This window comes from Grampus griseus (genome assembly GCF_964374135.1).
Source record: "Grampus griseus genome assembly, chromosome: 14".
Classification (NCBI taxonomy): Eukaryota; Metazoa; Chordata; class Mammalia; order Artiodactyla; family Delphinidae; genus Grampus; species Grampus griseus.
Window position 1 is genome coordinate 53,258,763 of NC_139008.1, and position 20,878 is coordinate 53,279,640.

General features: G+C 39.3%; 1 protein-coding gene across 1 annotated transcript in view; it reads left to right on the forward strand.

Annotated features, from left to right (window-relative positions):
* The window catches only part of TMX4 (thioredoxin related transmembrane protein 4), a 43,329-nt gene that overhangs the window by 14,659 nt on the left and 7,792 nt on the right, over positions 1-20,878 (forward strand). Inside the window, exons 3-6 of the mRNA XM_082670832.1 lie at positions 1,891-1,936; positions 3,570-3,698; positions 10,591-10,636; positions 17,307-17,408. Of these exons, the coding sequence (XP_082526958.1) occupies positions 1,891-1,936; positions 3,570-3,698; positions 10,591-10,636; positions 17,307-17,408 (323 nt within the window). The remainder of the gene's footprint in view (positions 1-1,890; positions 1,937-3,569; positions 3,699-10,590; positions 10,637-17,306; positions 17,409-20,878) is intronic.

Sequence of the window (20,878 nt, forward strand, 5' to 3'; positions counted from 1 at the left end):
ATTTTAAGGAACAAGTTAAAAATACTGCTTTCAGTGATACCTAACATATATTAGAAATCCTATTTATTCTGATAAAAATAAAATCTAAATAGAAACTTGAGGTAGCGATGGGATGCTGTTTGTTCATTCTACTTTAAAAGGCCATATAAACAAAGCATAAATCCTTAATACTGTAACTCCTTAGATAAAATTTTTGAATGGTCATAAGAATCTCTAGCTAGGAGAGAAATGAGGTGAAACTGTTTGCAGTAATTATTTTAAGCTTAAAGCATATAATAGTTTAGGATTACCAATGCTTTTTACCCTAGTAATTTAGCATTGGAAATTTATTTAAAAATACCCTTGTTCCCCTGCTGGGCTGTATTTCCAAACAATGTTAGAGGTGAACATGCTTGTTAAATCCTCAGTGGACTTCTCAGGTCACATGTGTTTTTGCAACTGCCAGTACAACCTTTTTTCCCCCCCCCAGATGTACAATGATAAGTGTATGTAGTAAATGTTTCTTTTTGTAAATTGATTTTTATTACCTTCAGAATACTATCTTTTCTTTTAAGTGCCATAGGGATGTTTTAGAGTCTACTTGGTTTGATATCAGAAAAAAAAAAGTAATTGTTTTTTGGGAAGACTCATCATTAATTAATAATTATTATACTGAATATAGGTTTAACTTATAGAATGGGTATAAGCAAATTTCCCGTGTTATTAAAAGTAAAGCTTCAGTGTTTCAAATTGCAGGTGAGACAGGAGAGATGTAAAATTTGAGCCACTTTATTTGAATAGCTATTTGATTTTGTCCAGATTGTTCTTCAATGGGAAAAGCAGAAGTTTTGAGAAAGGTGAAAATAATGTCTCATTTTTCCATGCTGGCCAGAGATAGCCTTCAGCTTTGCTTCTCTTTGCCAGAACCAGGCTTACTCACTTTTGGTGCCCACATAAACATTATTTATTTGTAAACATTTAAAGAGCATTATGCTTATTACTCCTATATCATTCAGGTTTTTGTTGCATGCCCCTTAATATCATCAATCTCTGTTTGTAGTCATGGTTGTGATTATTTTGATTAAGTTTTTGCCTCTGCCACTAGACTGTACGCATTTTTTGTTTATCTATATCTTGAATAGTTATCACAGTGCCCAGAACAAAGAAGGTGCTTAGTAAATATTTGCTGAGTGACTAAGGGTTTTCTTTATCTTTGTCTTCATGGTGTACCTGGCATAACAATTGATATGTAGTTAGTGTTTAGTAAAGGTTTGCCAAGACAAATTGAAAAAAATCTATTTAATATATATAGAATCCCTTGACAGTACTTGCAAATATTATAAATGTGCAAAGATTATACATAACTTATTTTGTATTCCTTATTATTTTTTAAATGTATGACTGATGTAATAATACCTATTATTATTTATTGAGTCCTTTAGTATGTGCTACACACTTGATATAATGATCCAATATAACTTCAGAACAATTCAGTTAGGCTTTTATATCCCCATTTTATAGATGAGGTAGCCAAGACTCAGAAAGGTTAAGTAATTTATCTAAGGACACAAAGCTAGTAAATGGAGAATTTAGTTGTTTAACCCAGATTGCATGTCTCTAAAACCTATCCTTTCAGCCACCATATAATTCTAAGTATTACACAAGCCAGAAAACTCTAGTTTAACACATCAAAGATAAGCAAGTTGTATGTCATGACTAGAAAGTATTAGGTAAATAAAAATGGGTAAAAATTTATTTTAAAAAAATAGTAAATGTGATTCAGTAATGGGAAAGATTTTGCTAATGTGGTTGTAAGAACAAGCTCAAGGCTGTTTGTTCTTGCACCTTAAGTTAGATGCTTGGTTTAGTCTGAGTTTGACTTGTAACTTTTTTTGTCTATGCTTCTTGTAGGTTTGAGTGGCCGCTTCTTTGTCACTACCCTCCCAGCATTTTTTCAGTAAGTTCAAATAATTTTCTGGTTTTACAAAGATTAGAAATCAGTAGATGTGTACCAGTATTCTAAGTTGTTTTCCATAACCGTCACTCATGCAGCTTAGCATTTGAAGGGAGAAAGACTGGTCTGCACTGAATGATAGTGATTAGAAGAGAGGAATGCTCAGGGTGCTACAGAGAAAGGAACCTAATTTCAGGTAGCAAATAGGTGAGGAGGTCAAAGAAGATTTTTCTGATGATGTAAAAGATGGGATGATTCTTAATAGATAGGAAGGAATAGGTTAAGCAGGCAAGGTAGAGAAGGCCTTTCCAGATAGAGGATGTATCATGGAAAAGCCCAGGAGAAAAGGAGATAACCTTCAGAGAACTGTAACTAGTTCTCTGTGGCTGGCCCATAGGGTACAGCTGGATCATCCTGGGTGATGGGGCCAGAGAGGCTTAGGTAGTGAGAGGGGGGAAGGAGAAAGGGATGGATTCCGGAGATACTTAGGAGATGGGATCATTGGAACTGGTGATTGATTAGCCATAAGGAGGAAGGAGCCTGTGATGACTTACCAATGGGCCATTCTTAACTAGTGAAAGCCTTTGAGGAGCCGTTAGAATAAGGTGAAGTTTGGAAGATAGAGGCCAGAATAGAGAAGATAATGTGAAGGGTTTATGCTAATTCCAAATGGGGAAGTTTAGGTGATAGCTTGATTTCAGGATCTAAAGCTCTTAAGAAAGATCTAGGCTAGAGATACATACTGGGGTTTAGATAACAGTAGAAATATAGACAGTGAGAAATAGATACATTGGGAAGAGAAGCAGGTCAAGGATAGAACCTGAGTTGACCACCATTAGGACATCTGCAAAGGGAAACAGGGAGTGTGGAAATGAGAAGGGATGGACAGAGTAGTAGGAAGAAGTCCAGAGAGCTCATGTCATAAAAGCCAAGGGAAGGGAGGCTCAGCAGTGGACAGTGCCAATGACCCACCCAGGAAAAATGGCAGAAAAGTGCTCCATGAATATGGCACTTAAGAGTCATTGGAGACCTCTAATATGAGCAGTTTCCATGGAGTCATGGACGCAGGACCCCCGACTGCAGGAGTGTTGAATGAGTAATGTAAGAGGAGAAAATGGCAAGTGTAGACTCCTCCTCTAGGAAGCTTGACTGGCAAGAAAGCGAGAGGGAGGGAAGACGAAAGGCGTATGTGAGACTAAGAGGCATTTTGTTAATTTTCAGGGGAGGGACTTGGATGACATAGATTTGGAAATTTGGATACAATTTTTTAAAACTTGATAACAATTGCTGTTTTGCTGCTATAAGAGAAAAATCGGAATAATTGGTTGCAAAAATAATAAAAAGTAACTTGGCAGATTAGACAGTGCCAAGGACTCTGCTTATAGTCACAAATTGTGCAGTAATAAAATAGAATATTTAATACTTTCTCTTTTGGAATTCCTCATTTGTACTAGATAAGTATTTATGCGTGCTTTCTGACTTATACCTAACTATAACATTTCTTTTTCTTCATTTGAGCCAAGTTAAAATTCAGAGAGGCGTTCACATGTAAAACCAATAGTTATTTTGATTTTCATTGTCTGTAATACTTGATATTTTAATGGATTTATTTTCTATTTGTTTTTATAATTTACAGTGCAAAGGATGGGATATTCCGCCGTTACCGTGGCCCAGGAATCTATGAAGACCTGCAGAACTATATCTTAGAGAAGAAGTGGCAATCAGTTGAGCCTCTGACTGGCTGGAAATCCCCGGCTTCTCTAACGTAACTTGTTTTTTAATGACAAGGTGTTATTAATAGAACAGAAGGTCTCAAGTTAACAACCCATAGAACTTGACAGTCTACATTTTTCTTCATATTCACTTCTGGTTACCCAGACTACACATGCCTATGCTTGGCCCATGTTGTGTTTCTGGTTTTGTGACCCACATATGTTTCAGCTGGTTGTTAGGATACTGGGAATTAAGTACCCAGATTCAGGTGGGTTACAGAAATCCTCTCCTCTAACTTCTGCACCATGTCACCTGTTTTCTCTTTACAAAATATGGTGAACACCATTTACCATCCTTCCTTCCGTATAAATTATTCATAAGATAGAGGAGCAACTGTTTCTTGAATTATAGTTCATGAAGGAATTGCTCATGTATCCGTGTGGAAAATAAGACTGATGGTGTCTTTGGCTGCCTAGCAGAATACTGCTGGGGTAACTTTTGGCCATAATGGCAAACTGTATAATGCTTGGTGAGACAGATAAGGCCAAGCCATAATAACTTTTTCACAGTTTTAATTTTGAGTGAATTGTCATATTTGTAATTAATTTTATATTAGTATATATAAGTGTAAGGAATGTCCCTGCTGAAATAGGGTCAAATCATGCCATATTTCAGGAATAAGTAATCTGGTAGCATTTATAGGAAATACATGGCTTATTCTAAAAGCAGCTCATCTCTGGCATTTCATTCTGCAAATATGTGAGCACTGATTTTATGCAGGTACTGTTCCAAGTGCTAAATGTGCAGCAGTGAACAAGACAGATGTGACCCCTCTGCTCTCCTCGGGTGACTCAAAGTAAGACAGATTAAGAAAAAAACTAGGGATGTAAAGAATCATAGTCTAGATAAGGACTGTTCAGAAAAAAACAAAAAATAAACCTTTACTAAGTCAGGGACTAATTGTGGGAGTGTGGCCCTGCATTAGACATTAGATGGGGGCTAGGAGAGGTTGCTCTGAGGGGAGGACTGCAAGTGAGATCTAAAGACAGCATGGCCCAGCCAGGTGACGAGCAGGGGAGGAACGTTCCCAGGAACGGGCATAGCATCCGCACAGGCCCCAAATCGGAAAGAGCTCCGTGTGTTGAGGAGCAGAAAGGTGGCCAGTGAAAGGGTGGGAGAGGAGTGTAAACTGAGAAAGCAAGGAGGGCAGGAAGCAGATCATGCAGGCCTGTGGCCAGTGAGGAGCTGGGATGTTAGCAGCGCACGCGGTGAGCAGAGAGTGGAAAAGGCCATGTGGAGAGGCGAGACAGGTAGAGTCTAGCCCAGGGATGGTGTCAGTGCAGATCAGGGTGGTGGCAGTGGGGATGGAGAGAATGGGTGGATCTAAAATATGTTTTAAACATCTGCCCCACATGCTGGAAGCCATCTCGCGCCGGTGGCAGCGTGCCTGCCACTCCACGTCCCACCACGCCGAGCCCCTGCAGGGGTCATCATGAGACAAGCTTGCCAAAATGGCCACAGCCAGTTAAGGAGACTGAGGGAAATTTTGAGTCACTGGACCTTGCAGACCTTGCTAAAAAGTAGCCATGGTGGCGCAAGGTGTTTGGGTAGGAATCTGGGCCTTCAGCCGAGAAGTATAGCGTGGCAACCCAGCTGTTAATTGGAGGTGTCACTGGATGGTGTATGGGTTTCATATTCCAGAAGGTTAGAAAGTGGGCTGGAAAAGGGACTGATCCACAGGATTTTTGAGACTTTATGAGTTCTGAGAATGTAGAAAAATTGGAATTAATTCTTAAACTTGCAGGTGATCCTTTGAAAAATGTATGTTTTTCAGACCTTCCTTTTAAAATGTTTGCCTTGGACCGGGGCACGAACCCGTGTCCCCTGCATTGGCAGGTGGACTCTCAACCACTGTGCCACCAGTGAAGCCCAAAATGTTTGCCTTTTAACTTATCTTGGGAATGATGTATTGAATTTGGAAATTGTAGCTACCAGTAGATGTGTGGCATTTTTAGGAATTCATCCATTTCCATTTTTTTCCTTATTATATTCTGGTAGTATTTTAAGGCAACATGTTATTTTGCTTGTAACAAGTATGAATCATACACAAATCATAATGGTATGAGCCACTTTGTTCTATATTTTTGTACAAGAACTCAATTTTTTTTTTCACTTTTTATTATGGAAACTTTCAAACATACATAAAAGTACAGAAAATAGTACAATAACCCCCATGTACCCTTTACCCACCTATAATGATCATCAAATTATAGCTTTTTTTAATCAATTGTTTTGAAAGAGATACCAAATGTGTCATTCTGTTAAAGGTAAGAACTCGTTTTGCAAATCATAAATACAATACCCTATTATTATACCCATCTGACCCCACCCAGACCAATGGAATGGGGGCTGCAAAACCTAACTGAAGTGCCTTGTGCCCCTTTGGGCTGCAGGTAGTGGGAGTGGTCTCTCTAGTGGGGTGGGGGTGGCCTTTATCCCCCTGTGATTATTGGTGGTGACAAAAATTAGCAGGTTGCTCTAAGCTGCTTTGGGCGGGTTACAATAGATAATAGACTGAAATAAGATTCTAACTTCTTCCTGAGGGACATGGTTGAGGTCCGTATTGCAGGTTGGCCTCATCCTATTGCAGTGAGAATGGCCTTGAGTTTTGCCTGCTGAGCGGGGCCACCACTGGTGGCCGTGCAGAGTGGGTGCTGAGGTTGAACAGTGGCGGTGCTGTGGTGCACATCACTGGTGGCATTTAGGAGAGCTCCCTCAGGCACTCAGGGGAGCCTCTAAATGGAGACACTGTTGCCAGCAGCTTTGCCTCAGGTGAAGTGAGAGAGATTTCCCCCAAAGAGCAGCTGCCACCCCTCCATGCCAAACTGAGATGCCAGGACCAGGCAGCTGCCCATGGATGCTCTGCTTCCTTGTGATTGGCAAGACCTCTTTAATGAGGCATGCATTTTTCTCCAGTACCCAGAATCCAATAATGTGCTGGGCCTCCTTAGTGATGGGGACTGAAGACACAGCAGCTTTTCTTTGACTGACAGAGGGATTAAGCGTTTTCAGTCATCACTTTGACCGTGTTCGGGTTTCAGCTTCCCTTGCTCGGGGCTTCCCTTCCTGTAGTTTGGCCTGGCCTGGAGAACCTCTGACAGCTGGTGGCTGGAGTGCCTGTGAGACTTTTCTCTCTTTTCACTCTTCACCCCAGAGCTCCTTCTGTCCCCTCCTGGCATCCCTGCCACTCTGGGCCACCCTTTGACCCAGGCTCCCTCCTTGTGATGGACCAGGTAAGATGGGAGCTGTAATGCAGAAGAGAGGGAGAGGGATCCAGTGGCACTTTCACTTTCCGGCTGCTGCCCACTCAGGGCCAACAAATAGATGCTCATGTCTTCAGTCTTCCTGAGGCTCTGTATCTGCATTGTTGACACGGTTTGAGCTTGAGCAGTCCCATTGTCATGAGCATCACTGTCATTGTTATAACATACAAACAAGGCTTTCCTCCCGCTGCCCACCTGGGCCACTTGTCTGCTCCCACCTCTCACCACTCAGCTTCAGGGACATTCATCAGTAGGCAGGGGGCCAGGGGTGGGGATGGGGGAAGGAGGCGCCTGACTGTCACACCTGGCCTGCCAGCTGGGTGAGAGCCCTCCTTACCGGACCTGGCAGGACACAGGACACAATTAAAAGGTGAATCTTACATAATTCTAGCTAACATACCCTTGGGTTGGGTGCTTGTGGTTTTGAAGTGTGTAACTGTTATAAAGATGTTCTCTCCATCATCCTTTTGTGTGACTTCTGCAGAAAGATGGACATGACTGATGGTTGGGCTCTTACTTGAAACTTTTACTTTTGTGTAGTTTGGGAAATGCAGTAAATTTCTGGTTGAAAAAAATGGCTTAGGGATAGATTTGAAATATCTGAGTATCATTAGTATTTCATGATGATGTCAATTTCTTCTCTGAGGGAAGCTTACTTAAGGCCACTTTTGGACCCCGTAGGCAAAATTAGGCTGCTGCCGTCTCTGCTCCCTCCACCAAATTATCAGCTTCATTTCTTTGTCGTGGATTCCAGGTCTGGGCCCTTCTTAATCACTTATACAATATTAGTGTGATCTCTTTGAGAATTGGGCAGAAAACATGCCTTATTCTGGACTCGATTTCCCAAAAATCATGCAGTGTGGCTTAACGTCTGTGATGTTGGATTCTTCTTAAGGAATTATGAGTTTCAAGAGCACTAGTTTTCTAGCGAAAACTGACAGTGTTGCACTTTCTTCACATTTTCAGAGAACTGTAAAGTCAGCTTATTGATTCGCCAAAACTCTACCTTTCTGAATTTGAAGTGGTAAGAAGTGCCATTACTATGATTGAGAGCAGTGGTTTGCATCCTTACTTGTCCAGGGGAATCACCTGTGGACTTTTGAAAACTACTGACCCCTGGCTGCCATCCTAGAGACTCTGATTACACTGGTACTGGTGGGGCAGCCTCGTGTTCCTGTGGAGCAGCCAAAGTTGGGAACCACTACAGACTTAGAAGCTGGTGCTAATAAAATTATAGTTCTGCTGTTAACAAGTGACTGCTGAACAGGCCTTTAAAGCCTTTTAAATTAAGTGCCATACAACTTCAGATGCCTTCCGAATACCGAACATAAGTATAATATTACAGTTTATTAAATGTTATAGGAATCGTGTGGAGTGGATGCATGAAAGTAGCATGATGGCCAACCAGGGCCATTGTCATCAATACTTGTAAAACTCTTGGGCAGAAGATTGTGGGGTAATGGGTATTTGTATGGTGCCAACATATCACCCCACAAATGACCTACCCATTACCAAGGGAAAACTGCATTTCCACTGGAGAGGTCTGTCTCAATCACTGGTTAACCAAGTGATTAAACTTAGCATCACTCAGAGCCCACTTACAGCAGGCTTTTTAGTCTCTAAATGGAAGATGAGATCATAGTTTTCACTTTTCCAGCTCTTCCCTGAAGACTGAGATTCAGTGCTAATCATGGCCCCTAATAAATAAAAAACACTTGGCAAATGTTAAGCTTTGATGCTTCTTTTGTTTCCCTGTATGTCATAATAATAGCTAAGAAGAATAAGATTGAAATCAATGTCTGCTAATAGATGTTGAATTAAACTGAGACAGGACTGAGTTTAAAGATAGGAAGGAACAATTGTTTGAAGCTTTAGGAGCCCTAAAGAAAGGAGTATACCTGGAGAAAAAAAATAAAGCAGTCTGAAACTTAAGTAGTTAACTCAATAGAAATAACTTTGTAATAAAGCAAAGGAAAGCACTCTCTTTGATCATGTAGTGATTGCTAATGTGAATCCAACACCACTATAATTGATACTTTTAAATGAAATTTAAATTTTTATATGATGTAAATGTAGTTGTAAAATGTTTTAATAATTGTTCTACTATTAAAAATAAAATAAAATATGTTTTAAAGGTAGACTTTGCTCAGATGAAGGAGAGGGAAGATTCATACACACACACACACACACACACACACACACACACACACACACACACACACACACACACACACACACACACAACTCCTTGGTTTCTGGTTTGAGAATTTGATGGTCTTGGTACCAGTTACTGATTTGAGCAAGAGAAAATCAAGGGTTCAGGGTTGGACATGGAAAGTTTGAGATGCAGACTTCTTTGTAGAGCTGCCAAGTTGGATGCATGGAGCTGGGTCTCCATGGAGAATTCAGGAACACAAATACAAGGCATATAGATGGTATTTAAAGTTTTAAAAGGAAGGGGATCACCTAGAGAGAGAGAAAAAGAAAAGTGCTTGGGCCTGAGCCACAGGACACTCCAAAGTTAAGAAGTTGGGTACAGAAGGAGTCAGCAAAAGGAAATTGAAAATGAGTACCGGTGAGGCAGGAGGACAGGTGAGGGTACACAGTTTCCTAGAAGCCAAGTAAAAGGTGCTCAAGAAGGAGGGAATAGTCACTCGTGTCCCATGTTACCAAGGGGTTAAGAGAGATCAAGTCTGAGATAGAGACATTGAGTGAAGCAATGCGATGTCATTGTGGCCTTGACAAGGAGTGATAGTGCAGTAGTGATGGAAGCCAGATTTGAATGGGTTAAAGATACGGTGAGGAAGAAGCAGCAGCAAGTATAGGCTTCTCTTTGGAGAAGTTTGTGAAGCTGAGCTGGAGGGCCGTCTGAGGTCCAGTGATGCTCTTTTCAAAAGATGAGAGAGGGTAGAACATGTTTTCGTGCAGATGAAAATGATCCAGCAGAGAGGGAGAAATTGCTGATGCAAGAAATGGGATGACAGGAAAAACCAAGTCATTAGCAAGACAGAAGGGATGGGGTGCAAGGCACGAGTGGAGGGTTTGGACTGTGCTCAGGCAGGTAGACTTTCTCTGTTGCAATAGGAGAAGGTGGATGCAGTTGTACACCAGGCTCAGATTTGCTGCTGGGAAGATAAGAGAGATCACATAATGGCTCTGGTTTCACAGTGACAGACAAGCAGTGTTTGTTAGCTGAGAGTGCATGGGGAGGGGAGGGTGTGTAAAGTTTGAAGGGAGAGAAAAGGATATGATAGGCTCTCAGGTAAGAGCCTAAAAGATAACAGTGGGACTGGGCCGTATTGAGTGCTCGCTGAGGTTTGTGACTGTGAGGGGAGATCGTGATTTTTTCCCCAGAGACATTCAGCTGCTCAGGGTTAGGGATTTCGCCAGGCATGCACCATGCAGGGAGAAAGGATCAGGGACTTGACTGTATTTAGAGCAGAGTAATTCAGATGGTGACCATGGGGTCTAAGCTCTATAAGGATGGAAATGAATCCAGGAGAGAGGACAATGTATTGCAAGAAGTGGAGGAGTAGTCCTTGTGACTTGAATCTTGTGTTTGTTTGTTTGTTTTTTAATACCATACATCACCAGTGGTTCTCCTTCTCTTTATTTTTTTAGGATGTCTGGAATGGCTGGTCTTTTTAGCATCTCTGGCAAGATATGGGTGAGTAAATATGCCCTTTATTATTATATTGGCAGAGGGTTTTTTTTTAAGAGTGAAACGGTAGCGTCTAAATAATTGGAAAATAAACACTTATAAATGGTTTTATAATTTCCGTTTTCTTTTTAAGTCACAGAACTACTCTTACATGGGGTCACAGTGGAAGTGTGTCTTTGTGTCCTTCTAAGGACATAAATTGGACAGAGACCTGTAACTACTGTGTCAAAGTCATATTTTCTTAGATCGGTAATGAATCCTTTTAACAAAGCTGAAAGGGCTTATGTGGTTTCTCTTCATCTTATTTTCCCATTGTTGTAATCTCCCTACAGATCAAATATTTGTCAGGGATCAGCCAACTTGTGTGTGGGCCGGGCCACCCTTTTTGGTAAATAAAGTTTTGTTGGAACACAGTCACATGCACTTATTACTTGTATTCTGTGACTGCTTTCACACTACAGTGGTAGAGATGAGTAGTTGTGATGGAGATCATATGGCCCACAAGCCTAAAATATTTATGATGTGGCCCTTTAAGGAAGAGAGCCCCTGATATGTGTGATTGTATCATTTCACTGAGTCCTTTCAGTGGCTTAGAACTTATTTAGGTTAAAATGTTGAACTGTTACATAATCTTGAATGTATCACATAAGCTTTTGCTCCTCTTTACATGTAGGGTGAACTAATAAATCCTACCAGATTTGACAAAATTCCTGTGAAATTAAATATATATCCTTAAAGTATTTCAAAAGATCTTTAGAAGTGAGTCCCTCCCTATATTTGTCTTTTCTAAGCTATGATTATAGGTCATGCATCATATTTGGAACTTAATATTCAGGGAGCTCATGAAGACTCTCTGTTTTTCATGCATTTACTGTATGTTTAGGGAAATTTAAGAACAAATTTTTGTGTCCTAGTTTCTCAGTTGTATTATATTTCCTGCCTTGTGAGATACCTACTTTAGGGTTTTTTTTGTTTAATTTTTAAAACAGAAAGCAAATTGGTAACTTAGATTCAGTCTTTTTTTGGTTAAGATTTGTTAACTGTTTTTTTTGACATTTGTTTATCATATTAAACAATAACTAGCGTTTTTCCCTTTTCAGATAGTTTGAGTTTCATATGGTTTTCTTCTGATATTTTCGTAATATTGGCAAGAAGTTTATTCAAAGGTTGAGAATTATGAATTACAAACCAGGAACTGAGAGTAAGGGATTCAGCCTATTGCAGTATTTTGACACTAAAGGTTGATGGAGTCATATATTCTGATAGCTATCTGAAAACCTTATAGCTATATAATGTCTAATCCAAGAGGATTAATTAATAAGTGTGAGGAATCATCATCAAGATCTTAGCACAGAATCTATTATAACTGCAGGTCAAGAGATGAATTTGTTCTGAGGGTTAAGAAGAGCTTAGATGGAAGCTGATTGTGACCTTCACACATTGTTAAAGAGTAGTTTTATTTTCAAAGATAGTACCAGGGAAAATAAATGATTGCTCAGACCTCTTATAGCTTGACTGATGAACAAGGAGTTGCAGTTTTTCATCATGTCATGCAAATGATTACGATGTGTGGCATTTGGAGCACATCAAGGCCAGGAGTTGATGTTTTATCTTTGTAGGCACAGTGCACAGCCTTGGGCAGCATGGATGGATTCTGTGTGGATGCATTGGACTTAAGAGAAAAGGCCATTTGAAGAATAGAATATGATCCATCTCTGAATAACCAATTAAGATGTTCTTATTAGGACTGAGAAGTAAAGTATATATGATATTTATATATTTTATATATACATATGTTCAGACTTTCCAGATATTTTTTAAAAGAACAAAAAATACAATTTTATAAGATAAACTGTAGAATTTGACAAACAGCAATTGCATTTTACATTCTATTAGGTCATTTTGTCTAATATTAATACCATATTTTTTCTCTCTGGTTAGTGTATACCTGGGATATTTTTTTCTACTTTCAACCTTTTTGTTGTTATGTTTTAAGTAAATCTTTTTAAAAGCATATAGCAAGAAGTAATTCTTTTCACTGATAAAGTTAGTCCATTTATATTTATTGGGGTCACTAATACATTTGCCCTGATTGTAGATTGTGTGTGTATGTGTGGTGGGGGGCGGGGTGGGGATGTACATGACTAAAAGAATATAGATGGTAGGTTTGTAGGTTATTTTAGTCTCCTCATATGTGTACACATTACCTTGAATATCTATAATAGAAATCTGGTATTACTCTCTGTATCAGCATCTGGTTTCCTCAAGCCTCTTGACAAACTTTTGTAATTTCTTTTATTCTTAGAAACAAGTCCCCAGCCTTTCATCAAATCTCTGGGAAGGGCTCTCACCACTTGTGTTTTCAGAATTCAGCCCTTGTCCTCTTATTCAGAGGGTATGATCTCTGGCCTGGTGTGACCCAGTCCTTGGCTATGCATCAGTCTCTGATTCCCACTGCAACCTCTAGCTATAGTTTGCCTTGTCCTTACAGAACTGCTGATACTTAAGCCCGTTCTCCTAGCTGACCACCTGGCTGCTCAGTTAGCTTATTTAGCTGGTTCTTCTCCTGTGCCCAAGATCCTCACATCAATGTTGAGTATGTAATTGTGGGGAACATAATCTGTTTTTAACTCAAGTCTAGGTAATATAAAACTGTAGTGCAACTGTATTAACAGTGAACAGAAGAAACACAGCACTGGAACTAAAAGAGTGTAAAGACTCTGAGGAAGAAGGTAAAAACAGGGAAGAAAGAAAGACGCAGAGGGGCTAATGCCAGTGAGGCAAGATTGTTGATGCCAATCCACAGTCTCTTACCATACTGAGATTTTTGTGGATGCATAGACAGATAGGAGTCAGTCTTTTCTCAGCAGCAGTGTCCCATGGATGGGTTGCTAGTCCACCCGCTGTATGTTTCCCAACCCATTTGTTTTCCCTGCCATAGACAGTTGTTCTGTGCTTAGCATAGAACCTGGTGCCTATCATGTACTTGAGAACTGTTTTTTGTTACTTTTATTCATTATTCATCGTTGTCATCATTATTTTACTTTTTCCACTGATTAGTCAACAAGGAATACTTTATCTTTTTTCACTTATTTTTTAACCACGGTTGATAGGATTGAAATAGGGTTTTATGACAGTTGTACAATGTGTACTTTTGTTAACTAGGTTTAGCATTTGAATGTATTTAAGCATTACTTTATTTGTTGAATTTGTGCTGCTTACTGAGCTAATACAGGATGTAAGTTAATACCTCTCCTCAGTGTTACTGTTGTTATGAAAATATGCAGGCATATGGCAAATTTTAGTTACAATAAGGTAACTTATTGGACACGCTGTGTGATGGAGAAGATTTAATGATTTATCAGTTATCTCATGATGAGAATTAAAGGCCATGAATGTTTAGACTGGAGAATAACCAGAGTGAATTTTAAAACTCTAAAACATCCCCCTCTGTTTTAGATGGTGGTGTCTCTTCTCTTACTGTTTTTGGATTTTTTGTTGTTTGTAAAAATATCTGGAACCATATTACAGTGAGATGGTGCCCATCCACAAGTCACCTTCGAGCCTACAAGAGGCTGCAGATTTGTGTCTTGTTGGAGGTGTTGAGAGGGTAGAACATAGAAGGGGAAGTGAGCCCTTGGTGATCACTGGAGAAGGCTTTCTGAGCTACTCCCACACAGGGAGGATATTTTGAGGATTCTAATCTGTGTCTGAAAGGGGTTTAAGGATCATTCCCAAACTCCTCAGGGTATATCCTGGGATGCAGATGGGATTTAAATTCAAAAGGCTCTCTGTCCCTTGGGGCCAGCCCAGCTCTGAATGAGACTCTGCGACGCTGGGCTGGATGAGTGGTGCCCTTGGGCGGGATTTAACCTGACCTGCAGTAGTTCAGATCCCAGAGGGCTTGCTGGCCTCCCTGGGGAGGGGAGGCTCCACCTCTGACCCCTGGACGCCTTGGCCTGGCTCCATTCCTTAAATCCATCTGACCACTGGTTGGAATATTCTTCTCATTTATTCTGCATTTAGTTCTCTCGTTCAAATGTATGTAGCCAAAATGTATGTAGCCAAAACTTAACTCTAATTCAGTCACCTATTGCAAGAGTATAAGGTATTGGGCCCAGCAGGCGACATTTTCATGCATAAGTAAACAACAGGATGCTTCCTTGTAATGAGCATATATAATATTGAACTAGGTCAGTATTTTCCACAAGTGAAAACTGTTACTTTACCTGGCAACGAAAGGAAACACAGAAATCTAAAATTGAACCAGATCAGTTTTAATCAGTTATTATTTGGAAACATATATACAGCAAAACTTCAAGTGCCTAGTACCAGGAACCCTAATACTCTTAAAGGTACTCTGAAACCATCGTGGACTCAGACAAAGTAAACAGGTAAAGATTTGTGGCTACAGTTGTGAGAGCACAACTTGATTAATGAGGCTTTAGTAATAATCACCTAAAAAGACCACAAGATGGCAGAGTTTCTCTAAGAAGCTCAAATAAATCCTTTAAAGAGTGAGTTGATACAAGAAAATTGAAGTGGAACCTATTATAATAAGAGGATGTTTTTGAAAGCACTAAGACTGTCTCAGAATGCAGTGATTCAAAGGCACACAATTTATTGAATCCTAGAAAATAACTTAGAAAATTTCTTGAGGGTTTCTTAAATCATTTATTTTGCAAAAGGGCACAAGACACTGTCCAGAAGGACTTATAACTGGATGCTGTTATTCATTCCAACTATATGGGCAGATATTACTTATAAAGCAAGTTCCAGAATTCATACATCCATGGGTCAGCACAAAGGAATACTGGCTTTCCATGTCTTCTAATTCTTTGGCACATTTCACAGTTTAATCTTGATGATGACATTGAATAATCAAGAAAAGCATAAATAAACTATGTTCAATATACAAAATTTCCTAAAGTAGAGAACTGTGCAATGCATCTTAAAACTTCCATTGAACGGAATTTGAATGAAACAACCTTTTGTATCCCAAATACCTCTTTTGCCTACTTGGGCTGCAGAATACTAGATTATTCTTTTTTTTTTTTTTTTTTTTTTCAGTATGCAGGCCTCTCACTGTTGTGGCCTCTCCCGTTGCGGAGCACAGGCTCCGGACGTGCAGGCTCAGCGGCCATGGCTCACGGGCCTAGCCGCTCCGCGGCATGTAGGATCTTCCTGGACCGGGGCACGAACCCGTGTCCCCTGTGTCGTCAGGTGGACTCTCAACCACTGCGCCACCAGGGAAGCCCTAGATTATTCTTAATAAATAATTGCCCTGGCTGAAGACAGAGTGACGACCAGTGCCATCAGCAGAGGACAGATGACAGTTTTTCAAATCAAGAGTTGTTTGCATTTCTTATGAATAGTTTAAGGATTTGCTAGTATCTTTTTCTTATTCAATAAATATTTATTGAACACTGATTATGTGTATTTAAAAACTTGATGAGTCTTTAGATATATCTCTACTGCTGAGTAAAAAATTGGAGAGAAGAGATCTCAGATTATTCTAGATCAGTTAACAAGCTTTTTTGTTTATTATTCTGAATTAAGCCAGAATAAAATATATTATTTAATTGTATTGACAGTTATAAACTGAGAAACCAATGGGAGATAGTCGAGTAACTTAGGTTTTGAGAAATATTAAAATAGAATCTTGGCCTCATTTTCATCAACCTTATCAGTTCTAGGCAAGTCATTCAGTCATTATATCTGCTTGCTGGTGGCATTTAGCTTGGAGCCATTTCATCCTGTGCCCAGTAATTTTATAGATAAAACTATCTATAGACATAACAAAATCATAAAACTATTGGTTTTTTAGTGAATGTTTTTAAAGCTGTAAGAGCCTAAAATAGATTATCACAAAGCCATCATGAGGCAGCATGGCTCTTGCAAGTCCATATATAAATGTGCTTTGACTCCAGACTGGCAGGCTCATATCTGTAATTCCTGTATGATTTAGCATGTAAATAATTTCTAGCTAAGATTGTATCTCCTCACTTATTTTTTAGTGTTTGGCATCACATAGAGTCCCAGGGGACAGTAAACAAGAAGGGATGTGCACTCTATTTGAAGACCGATGAAATCTTATTTGTTCATAATGAATTAACTGGAAAATTTCTTCTATTATTACATTCAGGTTTTATGGTGATTAGGAAAGTTGTTAAGGATGAGTGAGGGTAGAGCAATAATAAGAGTCTGATTAGAAAAGGAAGCACAGAGACATTTTAAATGGTTGATGTTCCGTAAGTAGTAATTTAGTTCTACTTAAATATTGGTAAAGGCCCAAGAAGTTTAATTTTTTATGGATGCCATATTATGAGTAAAAATTAAGGTTATAAATTATTAGGGCAGAGTGACAAAAAAAATCTCAGGATGGAAGAAGGGACTAGATAACCAATTCTACCAGAGTTCTATTTGATCATGAACTTTAAGGAAGTATAACTTTTACTACATATGACCTTGATTATTACTCTCAGATTCTCAATGTTGTAAAATTTGACTTGTTCTTGAAGAATCATATAGATGCATAAACTGCTGGACGACCTTTGTGGGGGCTCATATAAGTAGAAACAATTTGCAGACTTGAGTTATAGATAAAGAGGGAGATTCAGACATTCTTAGTCCTCATTATAAATATATTTTTTTTACTTTTTTCTTCTGATTACAGCATCTTCACAACTATTTCACAGTGACCCTTGGAGTTCCTGCTTGGTGTTCTTACGTCTTTTTCATCATAGCCACCTTGATTTTTGGCCTTTTCATGGGTCTGGTAAGAGATAATGCCAATCTTTTTTCTTGTCTTTAAAGCCAGTTGGTTTCATGCAAAACTGGAAAGCAGCCAAGAAAGAAAAAGCTCATAAACAAACATCATTTTGCGTGTAATCTAAGCAGTTAAATAATATTTGCTTGTTTGATACTGCTTTCAATGGAAATTTGAGAAATACTGGAAAATTCATTAAATTATTATTGCCTAATCCTCTCTCTCAAATATTCTGAAGTCGTGTGCTACCCAAAATATAGGCAGTAATGAAGAAAGAAATAGAGACTTACTCGAATTCATAGTCAGTTTCCAAGACAACTGAGTCAGCTGTGAATTCACAAATTGCCTACTTGATTAGAACATTGTGATGATAAGACCAAAGCTGTGAATTTGTTCCTTGGGTGAACAAGATGATCTTTCCTGTTCGTATACTCAAATTGAACCTCTAAACTCACCAGCTGCTTATACATACACTGCAGTTTTCCCCAGGTGGAGTGTGTAAGATAATGTGGATAAAAAACACAATCATTATTATGTGAAAAAATAAGATGCAAACCACATCACTATGTCTTCTTTGGATATGAAAATTACTATCCATTAGGTATGTGTGTATTTTCTCCCTAGAGTTAGGTAAGTGTTGGAATAATACATTTATTTACTTAACTATATAGGCAACTATAAATGTTTGGGCGTGTTTTACTCTTGGTTGTATATATTTTTGAAATCTTTCTCTTTACCTACACTTGATCAGTTTGGGCTTTAAAGTCTAAGAAGTTCGTAAAAGTTACTATACTATATACTAATCACATAGCCCTTAAACACTGTATGATAGGAATAATTGATGATCACTAAAAATTTGTATGAAAAGGACAGCCCTTTAGGTAAGATTGTCTTAAAGTCTATCCTTACATTTTGTAATGTATTTCAGCTCTTTTGCAAGGTCTTTTAAAAAATAAGCTTAAAATGTTAGCAGTCGCCTTTATAGCAAGTCACAACTTGGTACTACAAAGTCATATTCCAAGAAGCCAAGGAAGCTCGATTTTATTTTGCCATGAACATGCTTACTTCGTATTATGGTTTATATTTGTCATTTGATTGCTGATGTTAACTTCATGGGTGGGGATAGAACTTAGATATGTCATTCATTAGGTCCTAGGTATGTTCCATTCTGCTGCATTAGTCTTACTGCTAACTAACATTTCCCTAATGCTCTGGCCTAAAATGATTTGACTTTGGATATAACTTTGACTTTGGATATAAATGTGCTTCTCCCATCTACCGTCTACTCTGGAGCTGCATGAGTGTGAGGCTTCTGTAGGGGGAACAGTATGAGATCCTGGGTGATTCTGAGATGGAATTATGGGGTACGTAGTTTGAGTGTGGTGGGCCTATTGGAAGATCACTGAAAACTCTTCTCACATAAAGAGTTTTAGAATTTTACTTTTGAGGTTGACCGTAAGTCCAAGAAGTCAAGCCTGCCTAAGCCCTAAGTTATTTGGAAACTTAGAGTCAAATAATCAGTGTAGGAAGGTTATTAGAGGCTTGACGTGAAGAAAGAAGAAAGTTGATTCTAGACTATTCAAGTGACTAAGTGATAGAGATTACTGTTCCTTCATAAGAAGTTGGGAAGAGAATGTTATTTAAGGAAATAATAATTTCAAAGCAGTAATAGACTCATACATTTTCTGTTAATACATTTCCATAAAATAGCAAACACATGTCTCTGCTCAAAATGCCTTTTCTACAACTGTAACATGCTAAAAGAAACACAACAGCTAGAATTTTTGCCTTCAATGAGGTCTGCAGGTGATCAGTTCATTGCTCTGTGTCACCTTTGCCATTAACTGGGGGCTGAAAGCAAGGCCCAGTGTGCAGTTATGTGAAACTTGGTCTTGGTGACCTTGGAGGGTCTCCTTCCCTCTATGAGTCTTTATGGAGTTTAACTTATGCAGTGGCCAGAAAGGGCAGGATGTTTTCCATAAGAAGTGATTTCCGAATCAAGTCATTGTTTCCCATAAGCCTGACTATTACATTTCCTATTTTTCCTTAATTTTAAAAGATGGGAAGTCAAAACAAGGCTGCTAGTTTGATTTTTGCTTGCTGTCTTGATTGAGCCTAGTGGTTGAAATATTTTACTAAATGTTATTTTTCACATGTAAACAAAGAGCTCAGTTTTAGAAATCAAGTATATATTTTGCATTTTAAACCAATATGGGAAAGATCCTTAAGTGCATAGTCTGTGTATCAAATCACTCAGGCCGCATCATTTTCTGACATCAGCAACTCTGCTTTGAAGGGTGGAAGATAGCAAATCTGTAGACAGGCAGAAAAGCAATGGAAAACACAGGTAGCAATCTTTTGCCTCTGTTATCTGGTCTCCATTTCGGTTGGTAGGTATGGACACTGTCTGGATTTTGCAGCTTGGGTGGACTATTTTTCTACATGCTGCTGACCAGTTCCTAGTGGAAGAAAGTTTCATCTTTCCTGTGAAAGATGGCAAATCCGTCTACTCTCCTCTTTTAGATGCCTGGCTGTCTGCTAAGCTGAAACCTGAAAATCTAACCATGGAAGGGAAGATGAAGATGAGGACACCAATCCTATATAGACCCTGTTTTTAAACAGTACCATTCTTAGTGGCTCAGAAAGTGACTCATCCCAAGGGAGTGGTTCTTGAGACTGGAAAATAGATCCTGAACTGATAGAATGAGAGGGTTTTCCTCCCAATTTCTGGGAAGGAAGACAGTATAATGGAATTATATACTCTTAGAGATATAAAACAGCCCTTAGTGATAGACTAGTCCCAAGCCTGTCCTTTCAAGAGAAAGTGCAAGTGAGAGAACAGTTAAGTGACTTGCCCAGGGTCACACAGCTGACAAGGTTGAGGCTGGTGTCCCATAAGTCTGTGCTAGGCCCCCTTACCTAGCGCTCTAGATGGCCCAGGTATCTCGCAGGTGGGACTTACTCCCTCCCAGGCTTTGTTGTAAATGCCAGTTATTTGTCACTGGCAGGTGTTTCTTCTTTCCCTTGCAATGTGTCAGGACCAAAAATTTCCCCTCCAGTTGGTATTAAGAAAGCCAAAAGGAAAAAAAAAAAAAGTCACAAAGAACATTATGTCCAGTGAATAGCTACTATAAGCAAGTGACTGTCATATTAGAAATAGGTTTTCAACCTCAGTCTTTTCAGATGGAGATGTTTTCCTCTTTGCTGTTCAAATCAATTTGATGGCTTGGAGCTTGTTCCTTCCCAAGGAGGAACACTGCCCAGCACATGGGTCTCCTCAGCCTGGCATTTAGGCCTTTCTCTGGATCCAAGAGCCCCTGTGGTCCAGTTTGGTGTCGCTTACAAGAGCCAGATAGCTGCTGCTGCCCTTCCGCTCCTGACCATGCCCAGGACCCTAAATGCCACCTTTCAAGTGGTCATTCTAGAGTCTTCCCCACCCCCATAACTGGTTGTAATCTCTGTATCTCTTAAGTATCTAT